We start from the raw sequence: 20,204 nt of genomic DNA on the forward strand, positions 1-20,204 counted from the left end.
TAAAGTCTTATTATTTATCTTAATGTTTTATTAGCTATTCTGCTGAAACAATTTGCTGCCGTCCCCTAGCAACATCGTCGTAGTTTACAAATGGCGGGTTTGGTTTGACAGGAAACGAAAGGGGAAAAGGAAGGAGATTTATATCGATATCATTTAATGTTGTGTGCACCCTAAGGGAACCATCCAAGATGAATGTCAATCTTGGAGAATATTTCCGGACAACTTTCGAGGATAAACTCCTCGTGTGAGTACAGTTTTCCTTAATAATGTTTGATAATGATGGATAAAAAAATGGCATGCTCCAACAAACAGTGTCAATGAGTACAGTAGAAGTAAAGGTTGATGCAACGACTTGACATTCCGTCCCTCTCAGCCCCTACTCAATGGTTCGCTGTTGCAAGTTATTCTTTCTTATATGCTGTCATTTGATTGACTTCAAAGTGACAGACAGTGCTCAGCAACAGTAGACACATACTGTATTCACAACACATAAAAGAACATGCATACAGGTCATTGTAAGACCAAAACTCGAATACTGCTCTTCAGTTTGGGACCCATATATATATGCAAATTAGAAAAAGTACAACGAAGAGCAGCTTGATATGTTGTAAACAAATACCATAACACAAGTGCGCGCAGTCACAGATATGATACACAACTTGCAATGGCCAACACTACACACACACAGAACAAGAACACACATTATTCTTCTCTACAAAACAATACACCAACATGTAGCAATAGACACTAGCAATCTCATCCTGATAGATACCAGACACGACCGTTACGTTACAGACATATCTTTACATCCAAAGACACATGTATACAGAGTAATTAACAGACACTCATTCTTTCCATACACCATAATAAAATGGAACCTCCTACCCACAACAATAATCCAATCAAATACACTAGCAGAATTCAGGACATGCACCACATACAACATAATCGAACATATACAAAACCTACAACATAACTAGCACTCACTCACTGTTTTTAACCTGTTTTTATCCTATAGCAAATAACAAAAAAATCAAAAAAATTATCACTGTAATTAACGCACAATAGCACAACGACCCTACTTCCGTAATTGTCGGTATCGACTGAGGAAGTCAATAAGATGAAGATGAAGAAGTATGACTGCACCCCCACCCACCCTCCACCCGCGCCCCAACCCTAGCACTAAGATCATACTTACCAAGATCATGTTATTGTAGTTGTGGTTAGTAAGCCTTAAAATGGCTAAGAAATACTTACTATCATCCAAAATTTTGCAATTGTAACAAATGCCATAGCGTTTTATGCAATTAAACAATCCTGTGAAGAAAATGCAAGAATAAAAGAATAAGGTGTAAATTAAATTAAATTAAATTAAACTTAAGAAAGTATGCCTTTAAAGAAAGAGTAGTCAACCATTGGAACTCACTTCCAAACCACGTCATCACATCACCAACACTAAAAACGTTTGAAGCCCGACTGGATAAGCACTGGGGAAAACCAGAATGCTATTATAACCATGAAATTGATAATAATGAACTTATTAACTGTCGGGGTGTCAGCTTAGAGTCTGACGATACACCTGATCTGGATATATAGGCATATGCCTGCGTCCAGTACTATTATATTACATTATTATTATATTATATTATAGTAGTTTTTTTTTTAACATATATATATCCATGTATGTAAAAAAATAATTGTATGCTGCATGCATTAAAAATACACCATAGTTTGTATTGACAAAAACCGTTAAGATTTAGCCATTGATAGATTTGTCAAACACAATCTGTAGCTTAGTTGATGAACTTAAACTGTACAGTACTGCAGTAATGATAAATTGATTTTGACATGTATAGAATTTGGAAAGTAAATAGTACCAACGTATGAAGCCTTAGGTTAAAATATATACGATGTATGTTGTCACTTAATCTTTGATGGATGTTGTCAGACTATAATGACTGTAACAGGAGTGAAGAGAAATGCATAGCCAGACAGGGATTTGAACCTGGAACCCTCCAAACTCTAGACGGACACGCTACCAATTGATCTACTAAATGCATTTGGTTACCGTCAATCAACCAGTCCAGTTCTGTCACATCCCTCCCACCTTTTTTTAAGCTTTCGGCAAGTTTCGCCCGTGAAAACAACACTACGTTTACAACCAGGTTCAGGTATCCCTTCAAGCATACATTCAGATCTGAACCTTTGACAAAAATATCAAACATTAATTTGATTTTACTTAAACAAAATGTGACATGCAGATGTTCTCAATTTTTTTATGCAGAAAGATGCCGGAAAGAGAAGATGACCACCTCACACCTGCTACTCGCCTCCTTGAGAAAAGGAGAGAAATGGCAGAAGTGGAACAAGCTCTTGCAGCACAAAAAGAGGTACATACAGGGTTATTACTGTGTCATATGTATAATTAGTATAATTTAAGCAAATGTATACAAAGTAACATACACTTAAACTTTGTATACAAATAATGGGCCGTTATTTTTAGAAATTCCAAGGAAAATCAGCCCTCTGGTTGTCCGTGAAAACTAGATCCTTCGTTTGGCTATAAACCTTGGTATGCTAAATTATGTACATGTTGCAAATTTAGAAATCTATAATCCTGGAGGGGGCCATGAGGCCATTGACCCCTCAAAACTGAAATTGACCCATCCATGTTCCAATTTTCTTTTAATTTTTACATAGAATGGCTCTTTTGATATTGACTAAAAATTACTGAAAATGGCCCACTGGGATTTTCCCTGAAAGTAATAACATATTTGTTATTTTTAGCTACTATTACTGTAACTTATAGGTTTAGGAGAAGTCAAAAGCTGTATGATTGCAATTGATTATTACTACATATTTTGAGCATTTGAATGTGCGCAGAGTGTTCCAGTAGTATATGATGAATGCATGAGTCTATACATATTAGACCAATTATACTGTACATAGCATTCATCTGCTCACTATAGCCTTAAATACATCTACATATTTTGGTAGACTAAAGCTTGGGGTTTTGCAAATTTTGCATCATATATACTGTAATTTATTATTGGGATCATGATTCGTGTTTCCTGCGATTCCTTTTGGAGGCACGGTAGTCTAGCTAGTGGTAGGACGCCGGGCTCATGACCGAAGGGTTGCAGGTTTGAGTCACGGCACTGCACTGTGTTGTATCTTTAAGCACAATACTTTACTCCACTTGTTCCAGTCTACTCAGCTGTAAATGAGTATGTGGTTGGGCAGTGCTAGAATTGTCGAATGCTAGCTGTGAGTGCCGAAATGGCAGCACCGGCTGTATGCTCCACAGGAAGTTGAGAAAGATATAGGCTGGTTGCAAAGGCCCTATAACCATGGANACAGGAAGTTGAGAAAGATATAGGCCGGTTGCAAAGGCCCTATAACCATGGATAATAATTTGTGAACCGCTTTGAGACGACCTACAAACTAGGTTGTGATAAAGTGGTATATAAGAAGCTCAAATTATTATTATTATTATTAATGTATGTTTTAGTTTACACATAAATAAGTGTCCGTTTGTTACATGAATTTATGATCGATGCTTACTGTTTATTTAAATGAAATGTAACATCATACGAAATAGAAATATCTGAAGTATTTTTCAAAAGAAATCCTTTTACTCGGTAACAAATACTCAATTTTGTTAAAAAATTAAAGTATTACTGCATGGATCTTCCAAGCTAGGCCAGCAAAACCAATTCTAAAACCATAATAAAAACTATTTACCAATTGAATTTTCTGTTTCAATTTTGATGTCCCAAATAACCAATTCAGATTGGCCTTACACCAAACATTTTAAATTCATTAAATTTGTAAACTTTTAAAATTGTTTACAACGGATATAAATAAGTTCACATGTTGCATACTAAACAACTGACTTCATATCATGGCTAATGCACTCAAAATATTTCTTGTTTTTTGTATTGTTAATTTTATTTTTTTCCTGTCACAGGAGTTCCAAATGAAAATGGAAAGTTTACAGCAGCGAAGAGAAGAATTAGAAAGAAAAGAATACCAGTTAAAAGAATCGTTATTGAAATTTGACCATTTCCTAAAGGTGAGTTTGTCTTGCATGCAACATGCTTATGTGATTAATGCTTTAACAATCTAACTGGTCCAAATGATGATATGTCCAATATCATATTTCATAATCATTCATTTAATTCAGGATCTTGTTAAAGATCTATAAATATTTGATAGAAACCTCAGGCTTTCATAAGTACGATATATTCATGAATTTTTGTTTTTCATGCAATTAAGGTTTATTTTCATCCTCAGTCCATTAAGATATGTCAACTTGAAATATAAATTGCTGAGGATGTGTTACAGCTAGTTTCATTCATAATGAATATTTAGTGAATATTATAAACAATTTTGAAAACATTATTGTTTATGTATACCTATATATATATATATAAATGATAATGTATAATAATGATAATGTAACATATATGTTTTCATATAAGGTGGCAAAATTGCTAGAGATTATTTTTTTTAATTTTCAAATGTTTATTTTCTTTACAATAATGATATTTAACAAAATTCATTCATAATTCTGTTTGTTTGCTATTTTCAGGATAACGACTCCAAACGGGCACGAGCACTTAAAAAGGCGGAGGATGAACGAGACTCCAAAAAACAGAAAGACAAAGAAATAGACAAGTAAGACATGTTTTCAGCCTTCAACTCGGCCTACTGACAATTATGTATTAACTCATTCACCCCTGAAGACACATTTGAATTCTTCTAATTCAAAGGTTGGAAAAGTTCATTATGAAACTTTTGGGGTGAATGATTTAAGCTATTGCACTTAGTGGTTCAGAGCTATATGTACATATTTTTTGAGACTTTTTAATTCAGTTTTTAATTGTGCATGATTTTTCTTCATTATATACTTTCAGTTAAGAATCTGTTTGTGTTTTCTTTTAGACTGAGAGACGAGAAAGGTACCTTGTTAAAAGAAAAAGAAAAACTTCAAACTAAGCTAGAAAAATACACAGTATTCCACAAATACATGGAGAAGACTTTGGAGGCTGGTGAGGAGTTCCACGAAATGAGAGACATTATTGCCAGACACGATACTTTGGTGGCCACCCATGGAGTAAGTGAAGAACTGCAGACCCTATAAGAAAAGATGGCTAACAAATATTCAGTTTTAAACTTCCAAATAATTTTTACAAGTTGAGTATCTTAATTTCAAAATTTCTGTCAAATAAATTGTTTGAAGTTACTTTATCTAAGTTAATTTACTGTTTTTAAGTTTGGACGTATTTTCTTTACAAGATTCAATATAATGTCAATATTTCAGTATTTCGTTTGAAACCTTAATTTCCGTGGCTTTTCATTAACTTTTATCTGATCTAGTCCAACAACTCTTTAAACCAGACAAGTTTTGTAAAGTTATACATAAATGGAGTACATTAAAAGAGCTGGCGTTTTGAAGAGGCCAAAATAACAAGAATTACACAAATTATCAAGAAATTTGTCTTGCCATGTCAGCTGTTTGATGGAAACGTAGCCATGGAGCTAAATGTGAACGTTCTATGCCGTTGCCACCACCAAAAAAACAATTCATTAGTATTAATGGGCCGCGGTGGCCAAGTGGTTAAGGTGTTGGACATTCTGCTACCACGAGCGCTCCACCACTGGGTCGCGGGTTCGAGACCTACGTGGGGCAGTCGTCAGATACTGGCAGGTAGGTCGGTGGTTTTTCTCTGGGAAGTTTGGCGCTCCTCCACCACCAAAACCGGTCATGTCCTTAAATGACCATAGCTGTTAATAGGACGTAAAACACAATCAAACCAAACCAAGTATTAATGCTTCGTTGCTTGGAGACAAAACCTGAAATTAAAAGGTCATTATGGCCTCTTGCCTTTGATTATTGAGAACATCTGCTTACCATATTAACACCCAGATATGACTTCTGAGAATTTTAAGTGGGTGATTTTAGTAAATTTTTGGTTATTTAAATAATTTCAGGACTTGATGGATCGAGAAAACCAGAATCAATCTGTGATTGAACAGCAGAGACAGAACCTGATGAAATACACAGAGGTAAGCAAGTAGTCCTTTTAACTTATTCACCCTGAAGACACACTTGAACTCTCCCAATTCAAAGGTTGGAATAGTTCATTATGAAATTTGAGGGGTGAAAGAGTTAAGAAATTTTATCTCAACATGTATTTGATGTGGGTTACTACAATCTGTTTTCCCTCATCATCCTTTTTGTGCAATTTTGTTACTTGTGATGTCAAAATTACGGGATAACCCTCTTTACTGGCGAAAATCTTAAAACACATTATAGGTTTAATTTTCCCAATTCTAATTCATATAAGATAAAATAAAAAAATTAAGAAAAGATTTATTTATGTGTTGCGTTTTTGTAAAATCTGGATCACTCTGCTTTGCCCTTTGACATTGACCTTTTGGGGTCAAGCTAATGCGTGTGATCTTATTAATAATCAATTTCATGATGAGTCAGATCAGTCAGGGTCATTGATGTCTTTGATAAAATCCAAAATTTGTGGATGGTATACATCATCTTTGTATGGTTTCAAATTAGTTTGATTGACAACAAAATGTAATGCCATGTAACGTTTAAAATGAATTTGAATCAGTGTTTGGGATAGAAAAAATATATATTACACTAACTGATAGCCACATCATATGATAAATAGTTTATTTCCAGACACATATAAAATTGGTATGATCTTCATTTGTAAACAAAATTATTGATAGATATATATATATATACTATTTCAACTTTATAAAATCAAAGGGTCTTTTGGTTAGGAAAATATTTTGTTAATGCCTCGTGTTGGGAATATTTAGATCATGCATATTTTATAATCTTAATTAGATATGCACATATTATCATTAATTGTTATATGACTTAAGATTTCAACATGGCTGTTTATTATAAACAGAAGCTACAGTCGCGATTGTTCGTCGATACAAAAACGCTCCACCAGCTCCACTCTCTCATCTTTGAGTGTCGGCCGCCATGACACAGAAACGATGGCTACAGTATCGTTCCTAGAAATATTGGTCAAATTTCTCGTCTCCCAAATGTTACATCAAAAGTCACTCGGCCGACAAACGATTTATACACATCATACAGTGTACATGTCATCTGTACAAACATCCGGTTTGCTTACATTCAACTTTCACCAGGCCTAGGCTAGTCACTATCGCTCGATGACATAGTAGCACTCTCTATTTCCTGCCTTTGGGCGCATCACTTTTAAACGATGGACGTCCGCGGTCATTAGTATTTTCTACTAAGTATTTTGCCCAAGTACCTCAATTTCATACAAATATAAAATTATGTATTCCATTACCTACTAATACAATTATGAAGATATTGTATAAAGTAAAAAAATGGATATTTTATGTGAATAAAAATATTGAAATGGAAGAACATTTTTCATTTGTTGTCACGGATAAAGTGGGCGGGGTTTAGCTGTCTGTCAACGGCTTTTGCGAATGGCTGTTTTGTACGGTTTAACAATAACGTCAAACTAATTTTGAACGGAGATCACACAAGGTAAATGCTTGTATCCGACTCTTTTAATGGCGTTATTGATAAAAGGAGATATTGTAAATATGAGGATTAACCTTATATTTTGTTTAGTTTATGAGATAATAAATCCAATGGAGCACGAGGTAAATTGTTCTTAAACGCAAAGCATTTATGCAATTTCCCTTGTGCTCGATTGTATTTATTATCTCATAAACAAAACAAAATCCTAAAATAAATCATATTTTTAGCAGTTAAAATTCTCTTAATTGAATTCCAATTTTGTTTTAGGAAAAAGACAACCAGATTCTTTCATTCAATAATCTCCTCTCTGGCCTACAAACCCGATTGGACGATGCTCAAAGTGAGGCTGTGTTCTGGGAGTCCAAGTGGACCCATATAAAAAATACGGCTGCTAAGAAAACCTTGGAACTTGGTAGAATCAAAATGTGAGTATATTGGAGGATTTTTACGATGGAATATGTAACTTCCATATTGATTAGGCAGGCTAATGGTCATTTTCCTAGAACTTATAGCTATATCATTTTTTCTGTTTTTATAAATATGTTGTAAATTTCCTCAAAAGTAATGGACCATTTCAATTCAAACCCTGAGACTCCGCACACTGATTGATTAAAAAGATGAAGTTCCAGATTTATAAACCTTTAAATCAGAAACCAAAATTAAGTAATAAAACAATTAGTTTGTAATCTATTAATAGGAAAAGTATTTACATAAATGGTCTCATAAACAACAGAGTCTGCCAGGTGGATGGCCAAGAACCCTGCTGTTCCTAATCTTTGTAACAAGTCCAGTTTTTGAGATAAATGGCATTTTTAATATGCCCTAGACAGGTAGAGTCCTAATGGCTACAGATGCTTTGATACTTTCAACAATTAAAACCAGAGATTTATAAATGTAAACTCCATTTCCATTGAAATAAAAGATGAGGTTCAAAATATTTCAGATTGAACATTGTAGTTATAATCTTATCATCACAGAACTTATTAAAGAAGCAGTGTTAATACTAATGAATAAATCAAAAATATATTTTTTCCTAAATATTTTCTTTTTTCTGAGATTGTGTGTATTTTTTTTGTTATTCATTAATTTTGAAGGTAGAATAGATTTACTTATATATATATATATTTTTAATTTCGTTGATATATAATGATTTGTGCCGGGAAGAAAAAAGCAAAATAGAAAGATTTTTTTTTTTTTTTTTTTTTTTTTTTTTAAAATATTTTACAGTTGGTCTCATAATTTCTGCCAACTAGTAATTGAATGGTTCAGAAAACAAAGGAGTATTATGATATTATCTGCTTTTTTTTTCAGGGCTGCACACAATTTATACCAGCTGGTGAAGAGACATCAGAAACAATCGGGTACAGAAGACGACACGGCAGAACAGCTGCATCAGGTATGTGCTCAGAGTGCTCTCCCCTTCCCTCACACCAGAGTGATTCCCTCTTCCCCTCACAACTCATCACCAAGTGGTTGCTACCCAAGCCTTCTGGTTGTTATGGTAAATTAAATCAAATAGATTGGGTGCAGTTGTTGAAAATATCAGGTTCTATTCCTAACCTTATTTATTTGATATTTAAAAGAACAATCGCAAAATTTAAAATCTATACAATCCAGGTATTTGTAGATTCCATTCCAATGGGGTGCTTTCTTATTTTCTGATTGTCCTTATTAATATTTTATAACAAGAAGGATTTCAAAAATTTCAAAAATTTTCATATTTTTCTAAAAATTGAAAAACAAACAAAAAGTCTCACATGAAAAAAACCCACAAAAAAAACAGATTATAGAATAAGAAACTGTGTTAGGTGATACATATTTTCAGCCTCATGACGGTTGTATTTTCCAAACTACCCAGGAAAAGATCTGGGATAAATATCTATAATAATTAAGAGTTTTCTCCCTTTACAGGTTTTATTAGCATTTCCAGTCCTTATAACTAATGTATTTTTTTATAAATTAAAGAAAAAGAAGAATTTAAAGGGATTTTTTTTTTTTTGAATGAAAGTCTTTTGAGAAGGAGATGAATGTCATAGCGAGTAGCATATATCTTTAAATCAAGTTTGGACAACCTACTTGTCTGAATCTTAATCAAAGCATTACCTCACAAACATTTTTGAGTTTCAGGACTAAACCTGGCAAATAAAAAAATGAAAAAAAAGGTCCTTCAATTATTTCATTTCTTTCTCAAAAAAATAAAGATAGCTGTTTTTATGATTCCCAATTATTTTTTCTTTTATTGACAACAAATGTATTTACATCTGATAAGTTTGTATGTTTTTTTTTATTGGAGAAGTAAGTGTATCTTAAAAAATACCATGTAAAGTGAGTATTGTTATAACATTGTTCCTAATATTTTTTTGAATTAATTCAGATATTCATTAACTGATAAAAATTTATGAATTCTGAACTCTTTCGAAAGTGTGAAATGGAAAAGTTTACAAAATCTTTTAAAAGTAGATAGTAGCAAAAATCACTAGTTTCTAGGCATTATTCAAGGCATAATGGAGACTACTTCTTATATTTTAACTCATTCACCCCTGAAATTTTATAATGAACTATTCCAACCTTTGAATTGGAGGAGTTCAAATGTGTCTTCAGGGGTGAATGAGTTCCCAAAACCTGAAAGAAGGGGTGAGCTTTGATAATATTGGGAATGGAAGGGGGTTAGGGGTTTGGGGGTTTGGGTGGCAACCATTTGATGATGGGACAAACGTCCGTAACATGGTAAAAATTCCTGTCAGGTGAAGGAAGTCAAGGTAGGGAATTTTTATTCTTAAAAACAAATGTCAAGTTTAAAATCAGTAAGTAATTATTCAACTAATTGAAATAGTCATTCTTTGTGGTGATTTATTTATTGTGTTACAAATATATATTGGAATAAATTACTATTGCCATAGTTTTAACTGGGTTTTAATAGATGTTTAATTGGTTGAGGGTGCATGTCGTCAATTTTAATGGTAAAATTTTACATTTGTATTGTAATAGAAACGTTAAAAGGTTAATGGTAAAATTTTACATTTTCATTAAATTGTGAGACTATTTAATGATGAAATTTGATCTTTTGATCATAATATGGTGTATATAGAAAATGATGAAATTTAAACTGTGAAAATTAACATTTACTTGATCCTAATAGAAAAGAGAAGAATTTTCCATTGCTAAATTTTCCTGGATTATAACATAAATTTAAGACATTTCAATTGTGATATTTTAAATATGACTCAATTTTGGTACATGTAGTTCAAATAAAAAAACATTGATGAAATATTACATTTGACTAAGGTTTCATAAAGAGTTAAATACAATTTCAATAGTGAAATGTTACCATCTGGTTGAGGTTTATAATCAGTTATCAATTGTTGGAAAAAGTATTGGTGAAATTATTTATTTAACAGTTTTTAATAGAAATGATTCATTTAACTTATATTTTTATTGTCATTTTCAGTTCATACCAGTTATAAACAGCTGAAAGTCTATTTGATAACATGTGTCTCTTGACCAGTCTACTTTCCAGTACCTGTGCTACCTTTCTATTCTTCCAATTCATTCCTCACTCACAGCCCTCTTCTATTAATTATCTCTTACTCTTTAAACACTCTATCACTTAAGGATCCCCGTACCACTGCCAAAAACTTAAGGATCCCTGTACTACTGCCAAAAACTTAAGGATCTCCGTATCGCTGCCAAAAACTTAAGAATACCCGTACCACTACCAAAAGCTTAAGGATCCCCGTACCACTACCAAAAACTTAAGGATCCCCGTACAACTGCCAAAAACTTAAGGATCCCTGTACAACTGCCAAAACCTTAAGGATCCCTGTATCACTAAAAAAAACCTTAATGATCCCTGTACAACTGCCAAAATCTTAAGGATTCCTGTACAACTGCCAAAAACTTAAGGATCCCTGTATCACTAAAAAAAACCTTAAGGATCCCCGTACGACTGCCAAAAACTATAGCTGTGCATTGGAAAGTATTTTCATCCACCATGATTTAAAATAATCATTTCTGAAAGGGAAACCCTACTTTGCGAGACTAAAACAGAAGAAAAAACCCCGCAAAAATGTGTATATACCTGGATTCAAACCCTTTTGTACAAGACTTTTAAACTTTCTGTTATAAATCTGTCTGACATTCTGCTACCACTAGCCCTCCACCACTGGGTCGCGGGTTTGAGGCCTTTGTTGGGCAGTTGCCAGGTACTGGCCCTAGGTCGATGCTTTTTCTCTGAGAACTCCGGCTTTCTTCCACCACCACCAACAAAACCTGGCACGTCCTTAAGTGACCATAGCTCTTAATATCTAGGACATAAAAACCAAACACAATACCTGGTTATATAAGGACTTATAAATTGTTATATTTCCTTCTCTCCAAACCCTTTACCCTTCATTCAATGTTCTCTAGATCTACTATACCGTACCCAAAGCCCCTATTTCGACCAGACCTCTGCATTTTGTCACCCGATTTCTATGTAGTAGATCATTCATTTACTCCACATCTTGTTTCACAATTCTCTGAATAATTCAAATCTTTCTCGCCTGTTTTCATTATGTACTTTACTTATAGTTGCTGGATCTTTGTGTAGTGATCATAGTTCCTTTGTTATTCTCGTCACACATGCTTTCATTTTCTGATTTTTCATTTCGATCACAAGTAGAGCTCAAGCTCTTTTTTCAAGATTCTGTCCTGACCTTGAACTTGCATCATGTTTCTGCAGTCTTTCCCTTTTAATTTGGTTTTTCAGTTTTTTGAGAATACAAACAAAATATTTGTCAATTTTCACAAGTCTTACCTCGTTTTAACATGGCGACTGAATCATTGCTTAAAACGCAAGTTAATTTAAAAAAAAAACCCAGGAATTCTGTGTAAGTGTAATTTAATGAAAATTCGTAATATATATATGAATTCACATAACATCGCATATAGAGTTGTTACGAATTCAAATATATCTAGAATATAAAATTCATACACATTTATCTGTTAACATTGCTTCCCTGTTTCAAATCCGATTGAGTCATTTCCTATCAGCCGGAAATAAATATTTTCGGAGAATGTATAATTTTCATCATCTATGACTCGTAAAAATATGCTAATTTAACAAATGGAAAATGTTTTTCTGAAAAGTTGATGAAATTATAAAAATACTGATAGATTTGATTTAGATTAAAGTTTTTCATGGAACGCTTTGCAGAGAACAAAAAATGAAGTTAGAATTGTGAAAAATGGCTGACATTTTGTTATCACACTTTAAAATTGAGATACCATATTAAGTGGGATAAACTTTTCGTCTTCATCTCAGTGTGCCTGGATCACTGTTCACACGATTCTGCTAACTAGCTCACTCTGCTATTGCCTGTGCTTCTAGAGCTTGCTACACTTACCTTTTGCTTGCTGCATGACATTTTTTCATTTTGCTTTATCAGTTATTTAGCTTTTTGTTTTATAATATTTTGCATGCTTGCAACGTAGATGAAATAAACATGTTTTCTCATCCGATCTTATATCATAAACTAGTGCTCAACTTATTATTAAGAAATCGATTTAAAACAATTATTTATAAATATTGCATATATTATTGTTTAATGTTTGTTAAAAAGAATATAAAACATTCGGGAAGGAGTTATATTTTTGGTTTTAATCTTATTTAAAACTAAGGGAAAAAAATGAGATAAGATGTGATTATGTTTTAGAGTACACAATCTTGCCAGGATACATTTTATATAAAATTCAGTTAGCAAAGTCCGAATCGATTATTAAATATTGTTAAGATTCATTATTAAATATAATCCTGAACAGGTTGATTTTCTCTAACATGTCCCTTATCTGACACATCTGCACATCCACTAAATACGTTTTTTTGTGTCTAACTCACATCTTATGTGTTTGTAAATGTATACACGTAGTTAAGAAATAAGACTTGAATTTTTTAACACATGATAAATTTTCATTATAATTTAACTATCACCAACACAATATAAGTAAACAAATAATTTGTAAAAGATAGTTACATATTTGGAAAAAAATTGTTTCGAATTAAGTATATGAAAAGTCGACAGTTTACATTTTTTCATATTTTAATTATGTTGGTGGCGATGAAAAAGATAAGATGCAAATATTATTTGAAAAATAAAAATAAAGATGGGAAACAAATATTTTTTTCAAAGAATATCTCAAATCAGATGTTAATTTGATTAAAAATTAATTATTCGCTTACATGTCTTTCTATAATTCAATTTAGACAAAACATAAGAATGGTTATAACATTACTCGAAAAAAATAACAGCAATCAATAATTTCATTTGAAAAGAATGCTTTCTCAAATTAACTAAAACAAATTAATTGGTTTAACTTTCTTGTGCTACTTTAATTGTAAAATATAATTTTTGATAGTTTTTATTGTAAATCAAATTAAGTTATTTGATGGTCATGGGCGAGATAATGTCAACAAAGGTCCACTTTGTAACAATATTAATTTCCAGCTTCCAGCCTCAACATCAAATGACAATTTTGAACTATTTGAAATAAATAAAAAATCCTGTAGATTAAAATGACCAATATCATGTTTCGCTGTTAGCAACGGGATACATATGGATGGCTTCCTCTATGAATGAGCTGAGTACGAACCGTATCAGATTCTATAGTGTAATGTAGTACCAGACAGGTATATACATTGTATCATAAACATTTTAGACTGGTTACGTGTTCAAGTATAACTGTCTAATCCCTTATTATCAACATATACAGTGTTTGACCAAAATTTATTCAGCAATATACAATGTAACCTAAAAAAACACATAAAACTCAATTTATCTGGTACATATTCTCTTCTTGAGAGATAAATAAGAAATACAGAGAATAATATCAAGGTTACAATATTTTTTGAAGTATTGTCCTATTCTATGAACCTTTGCACTAAACAGCACTTGCATGCCTGCGTGAAATCCTATAACCATGTAGTGGTAGTTCATATTTCTCATTAACATAGTTAGAAAAATTAATACACATCAACTTTGCCTACGATTTCTACGATGAATCTTCCAAACAAAGCAGGTGAGAATACAACATTTATGTGTTCAAAAATACATAAGCTTATTCACCTCATTTATTATTATCAAAGAAGAAATACTCATATAGCATTTCCCAACTTCTCTGTGTGAAACTTATGTCTTGTTTAAAAAAGCATAAACAAATCTCATATATCCTTTTGCAATCTGCTTCCCACCCCTCTATGAAAAAAGTCATTAAAAGAATACAAAAAATAATGATTATATTATTATATTATAAGTAATTTAACTTGGGAGAGGGATTGTATAGGCTTTGCCTGTTGCCTAATTCCCATTAAATCGGATTGATTTAATAAAATATTTTGAAATGAAATTATAAGTAATTTATACTACTGAGATTTTTTCAATCTATGACATATGCTGTATGCAATACTGTGCATGACCTTTTGGTTAAGTGCTATTGTTAACTCCATATAGTACGATGCATTATCAGATTAAAAAAAATAATAGCTTTTTTATCTTGTATTTAAACAATTCAATATAGTGATCTTGGAACAATGCCCGAAAGTTACCTACAACTTGATAAATTAAAATGTCTGTCTACATTTTTAAAACTAATCGCCATAATGGAATGGAAGTTGCTTTTGTAAAAGTTTACCTGATCTAGGCTAAATTTGGAAGTTGTTTACGGACAACAAATTAAATCTTATCTTGATGAGCAAAGCTGAAACCATACGCATATCTCACGACACGATATGTATATCGTGTAACGATTCTTTCGATACGATGAATATAAAACAACATATATCTGCTTAAAATCAACTTCATAATGAATGAGTGCTGGGTTTTAGTTTTGTCATAGTCTTAAATACTATTAAAGTATACTTTGGTATGATTGTTTTGGTACTTTTGGGTATAACTGCACAGTGGGTCACATATTTACTTCAGTATTCCTAAACATTAAGAAAAAAAATGTTGGAGGTAAATACAACTGATTGATGATTGACGTACTGTTAGTGCATTGCGATACAGGCAAACAAAACACATTTGATACGGTACACAAACACTTATCATAAAACGATAGATTCGAAACATCGTTTCAGCCTTACTAAAATAGGGCAAAGACTACACTTAACGTCAGCCTAGTAGATTACAGGGATAGACACCAAATATTTTTGATTTTTTTTTTTTTTTATAATCATATTTTTCACAAGTCCAAAGGACCAGTTAGGTTAGCTGATTCACTAGTCATTGCTGAAATCTACTAGTCCAGGACTAGCAGACTAGTGTAAGTGTCGACCCCTGTAGAATATCAAGTATTCACAAAATAGGTCAATCTTGATCAGGTCACCAGCACTATCGTACGGGAAGAACTTGAACCCACTTTTAATATCCACTTCAATTTGTTTATTTATGAACTCTTTCCAAGTATTGCTACAAGTATTTGTATACACATGATGACCCAGTCTATCGAAATCTATTTATATTGTATTGAGTTACGTATGAAATATGACAGGTTAATCTTTGTACCATCATGTACTTCACAAGTACACTAAAAGTTAAGTGGATTATATTTCGTTTTATTATTTATACATGATGACATGATTCTGAAACATGTTTAGTGTATAAGATATTTTATGTCACATATAAGGTTAAGTTCGGTGGCAGAACACTTATTAAAGTTGACAAATATTCTCGAGATTTTCATTTCGCAATTTTTTTCCTTTAAATTTGTTTTTATGTACTTCATTTACGCTTCCTTTTTCATCTCTTTATATGGTAGTATTCATTAGTTGAATATTTTTATGTGGAAATAATGCTAATATGGACTATTCATATTTAATCGCAAGTTACTTTCATAGTGAGTTTGTTATTTATTAGTGGAATGACATCCTTTTCCAAAATAAACACCCACACATTGTGAGCTTGATACAAATACACTGATATGGAAAACCAATGTAATACAATTATACACTTAAGCCGTAACATTATAATAAAATACTGCCTTTCATTTAGTGTTCATTTGTATTTTCTGCATGATATATATATGTAAATATACTTATCGAACCAATAATTAAACTAGTTTTCTTATCTTCTTTTTTCCAGATTCAAATGTTCCTAGAAGATCTCACAGACATTTGCAAGGAGCTGAAAAGATCGGACACTTTGGCCTCCAGCTTTCTTTCTTCATAAATAGATACTCACTTCAATATGTCACCTCAAGCATGTCGTGCTCTGCCGCTTTATGAAACCCTCTTAACTTCTTCTAGATTCTATGACCTCTCTTGTTTCTTGGCTTTTTAAAATCTTTAACCGAGTCTGCATGCATTTCATTCTGCAATAATTAAGGTGATACGTTCATGACAGGAAATTAAAAAAAACCTGCTGAATATAAAGCAGAATATATAAAGCTCTGATGAAACATTCCAGAAATGATTTGACACAAATATGTTTTACCTACATGGACAAATCACCTTAATTCTGCATGTAGTTGTTATCAGCAACACGTCAAGAACCCTGTTCTCTTTAGACTTTCTGACAGCTGTACTGGAAATAAAAAAATAATGAGGATGGATTCTTTTATAAAATAAAGATGACCAGGACATATCTTTTGAATGTAAATTATTTTTCAGATCCGAATGTTCATACAAGATCTTACAATCATCACCAACGAGATTCGTCGGATGGAGTTGTCTGGCGCCTCCATCGCTCCACCGTCCTCCAGTTAAACTCTACCTCTGCTGGCTGTCTAGTATCCAAACACTTTATCGCATTCCTGTATTGGAGCAGTTTTGCCTTGAATCCTATGGAAGTCTATTCACATCTTGTCTGGATTTCTTCAAAGAAATACACAACAAATTCTCACAAAATTTGCTATATTTCAATTTAAGTTTTCATTTTTTGGTAAAGTTGTCAGTGGTGTTTTTTCTTTGTTTCAAAATTATACCGTTAACACTTGAAAAAAGTAAATAAGGTGCCGCCCATCTTTCAATTATGGACCGTACATGAGGTTGATAAAATGTTTGTGAACCTGATACAGTTATAATAACCGAGGAAAAATACACCAATATCAGGATCCGAGAAATCTCGACCTTTACATTATTAATAACTAATGTTTTGTAGGAAGATATATAATTCGACTTACTTTTAGATGGAAAAAACACCGTTTTTACGAGTTCGCGTTTATTACACATAATTCTAATTATTCGTCAATAATTCTAACTATTCAACTTCAATTATTTTGTAACAGGAATATTAAGAAAAGTTATCATTTTATAAAACAGTTAAACAATCCTGCAATATTGTCTTCAATCCGTTTAATATACTAAATAATAATGATATATGTAAGCCTATATGTTTGTAATATGAACTTGTTCAGACTTTTGTTTGTATTTTACTCGCCAACACTACCTATATATGATACGTGAGACAGGTGCAAGATTATACTTTGTATGTTTTGAAAAGAATGTGAGAGAGAAAGGTTGATGAGAGTGTTTTGAAAGATGGAATTTTGAATTCTTTATTGTACATGTATGTAAAAATAAAAACAAGTTGAAACAAATTTTGTGTTGTATGATTATACTTAGAATAAAGTAACATTATTTTCTCTGGTAATAATTAATAGTACATCACATAAGGGTGATAGATTCTATAAATCTCAAACTTGGTAGATGGGTTGCCCTAGGAAAAAACGAATCCTATCGTTTTTAGGGCAAAGCAATCAAATGACAAGGTCAGTAGAGTTTATATACCTGAACGAAATACCTACTGTATACCGGGAAAAAATCGCAGTCAAACTTTCCCCTGTGCCCATTAGATCAATTTTTGTCCAGTGTTAATTTCGCCCTTCACATTTAAACTATCTATATAATGTTGTTTACTTATATGCGATGTGATGATAATCCATCCTCTTTACGGGGGAGGTGCGAAAATTAACTGCAGCGAATTTTTTTCCTGTATACAGTATTTTGAAACTTCGAAATCGATGATTACACAAGGCAAAAGCTTTGAATGTGTTGCCCTTAAAAAAAAGAGTAGGAACCTTATTGATTTGGGCGTTGTTCGTCAAATGGTCCAGGTAGCCATTATTAAACCTTTGTCATGGTCCTCATTTCAGAGTTCTGATTTAGTACAAGTATGCTGGCTACCCTAGGAAAGAGAAAGAAACCTAGTAATTTTGAGTGTGGTTCGCCATAGGTCGAGGTTGAGGTCTTTTACTGTAAACAGGAATTCCTGTATCTAATTACTAAACGTATTATAACACTTATCTCAGACTTGGTATGTTGTTTTCTCGAGCGGGAAGGGCACGGCCGCCTATCAGAATGGGTACTTGTTGCTAAGCGTCAAGGTCAATTATTACAAGTTGTAGGTCCTTATCCGGAAACTACATATAACTCGAAACGGTTTGTTTCACAATGCTAAAATATTATATGGGTTGACCTGGGAGGAGGAAGAGCCCTTCTGATTTTAAGCGAGGTCCATCAACATTTTTATTCGCGGATGACACTAAAATGTCTAATCACAGCGAAAATATCAACCTACAGGAAGACCTGGACCAGCTCCAAAAATGGTCAGATACATGACTACTGAGATTCCATCCGGACAAATGCAAAGTACTTACCCTAGGAAAAAATATCAATACCGCGCCGCTATACTTATATAAAGACACCGATGAAGGGAGAATCAAAGTCATACTAGAAAACATTAACAAAGAAAAGAATCTCGGAGTAATTACAGACAACAAACTTAAATTCACTGATCATATACATGAATCGGTCAACAAGGCAAATAGGATAATGGGGACAATAAGAAGAACATATACATATTTAGATGGAACAACTTGTTGTCTCTTGTATAAAGCGTTCGTAAGACCACATCTGGAATACGGAGCTTGCATTTGGAATCCATACCTTTAAAAGGACATTAACGAAATTGAAAATGTGCAGAGGAGAGCAACAAAACAGATACCAGGAATGAAAGAACTAAGTTATCAAATTAAAGGTACTAGAATTACCAACGTTAAAACACAGAAGATTACGAGGGGATAAGGTACAAGTTTACAAACTGTCACACGGATGCTATGACACTTCTGTAACGGAAGGGTTTTTAAATATAAACGATAACAAACGAACAAGAAGTCATAGCCTTCCACTTGGAAAAGGAGTGTGTAAATTAAACTGAAGAAAGTATGCCTTTAAAGAAAGAGTAGTCAACCATTGGAACTCACTGCCAAACCACGTCGTCACATCACCAACACTAAAAACGTTTGAAGCCCGACTGGATAAGCACTGGGGAAAACCAGAATGCTATTATAACCATGAAATTGATAATAATGAACTTATTAACTGTCGGGGTGTCAGACTAGAGTCTGACGATACACCTGATCTGGATATATAGGCATATGCCTGCGTCCAGTACTATTATATTATATATTATATTAAAAGTCTAAGTCACTGTTATATATGTTATGCACAAGGGAAGAAAAAAAAGCCTACCATGTTTTGGCGTGGTTCGTGAAAGGTTACGGCCGCTGTTACTGAAAATTAATGTTTTGGTAACTAACCTCAGAACCTGTGGTTGCAACAAGCCAAGCATGGGTTGCGTATTACCACAGCAACTCTTCAATTTCTATTACC

At 32.8% G+C, this 20,204-nt stretch overlaps 1 protein-coding gene across 2 annotated transcripts; it reads left to right on the forward strand.

Annotated features, from left to right (window-relative positions):
• The first annotated feature begins 57 nt into the window (after positions 1-57).
• On the forward strand, positions 58-18,130 carry LOC110459402 (coiled-coil domain-containing protein 42 homolog). Of its 2 annotated transcripts, none has more exons than XM_021511633.1 (9): positions 58-244; positions 2,285-2,390; positions 3,971-4,075; positions 4,595-4,680; positions 4,948-5,119; positions 5,998-6,072; positions 7,829-7,986; positions 8,873-8,957; positions 17,202-18,130. In XM_021511633.1, exons 1-9 carry the CDS (start codon positions 189-191, stop codon positions 17,295-17,297), a joined length of 939 nt encoding a protein of 312 aa, XP_021367308.1. In that variant the 5' UTR covers positions 58-188; the 3' UTR covers positions 17,298-18,130. The 2 variants fall into 2 exon arrangements, with proteins under 2 accessions (XP_021367308.1, XP_021367309.1); XM_021511634.1 differs by having other exon boundaries at positions 16,675-17,295.
• Positions 18,131-20,204: the final 2,074 nt, after the last annotated feature.

This window comes from Mizuhopecten yessoensis, unplaced genomic scaffold, assembly GCF_002113885.1.
Source record: "Mizuhopecten yessoensis strain PY_sf001 unplaced genomic scaffold, ASM211388v2 scaffold10059, whole genome shotgun sequence".
NCBI classification, from domain to species: Eukaryota; Metazoa; Mollusca; class Bivalvia; order Pectinida; family Pectinidae; genus Mizuhopecten; species Mizuhopecten yessoensis.

What these genes read in the sequence shown, in the direction of transcription:
- LOC110459402 (XM_021511633.1), top strand. Translation starts at nt 189, where the DNA reads ATGAATGTCAATCTTGGAGAATATTTCCGGACAACTTTCGAGGATAAA. An exon ending in TTCGAGGATAAACTCCTCGT is followed by an intron (nt 245 to 2,284) that starts GTGAGTACAGTT and finishes TTTTTTATGCAG; the next exon opens with AAAGATGCCGGAAAGAGAAG. An exon ending in CTCTTGCAGCACAAAAAGAG is followed by an intron (nt 2,391 to 3,970) that starts GTACATACAGGG and finishes TTCCTGTCACAG; the next exon opens with GAGTTCCAAATGAAAATGGA.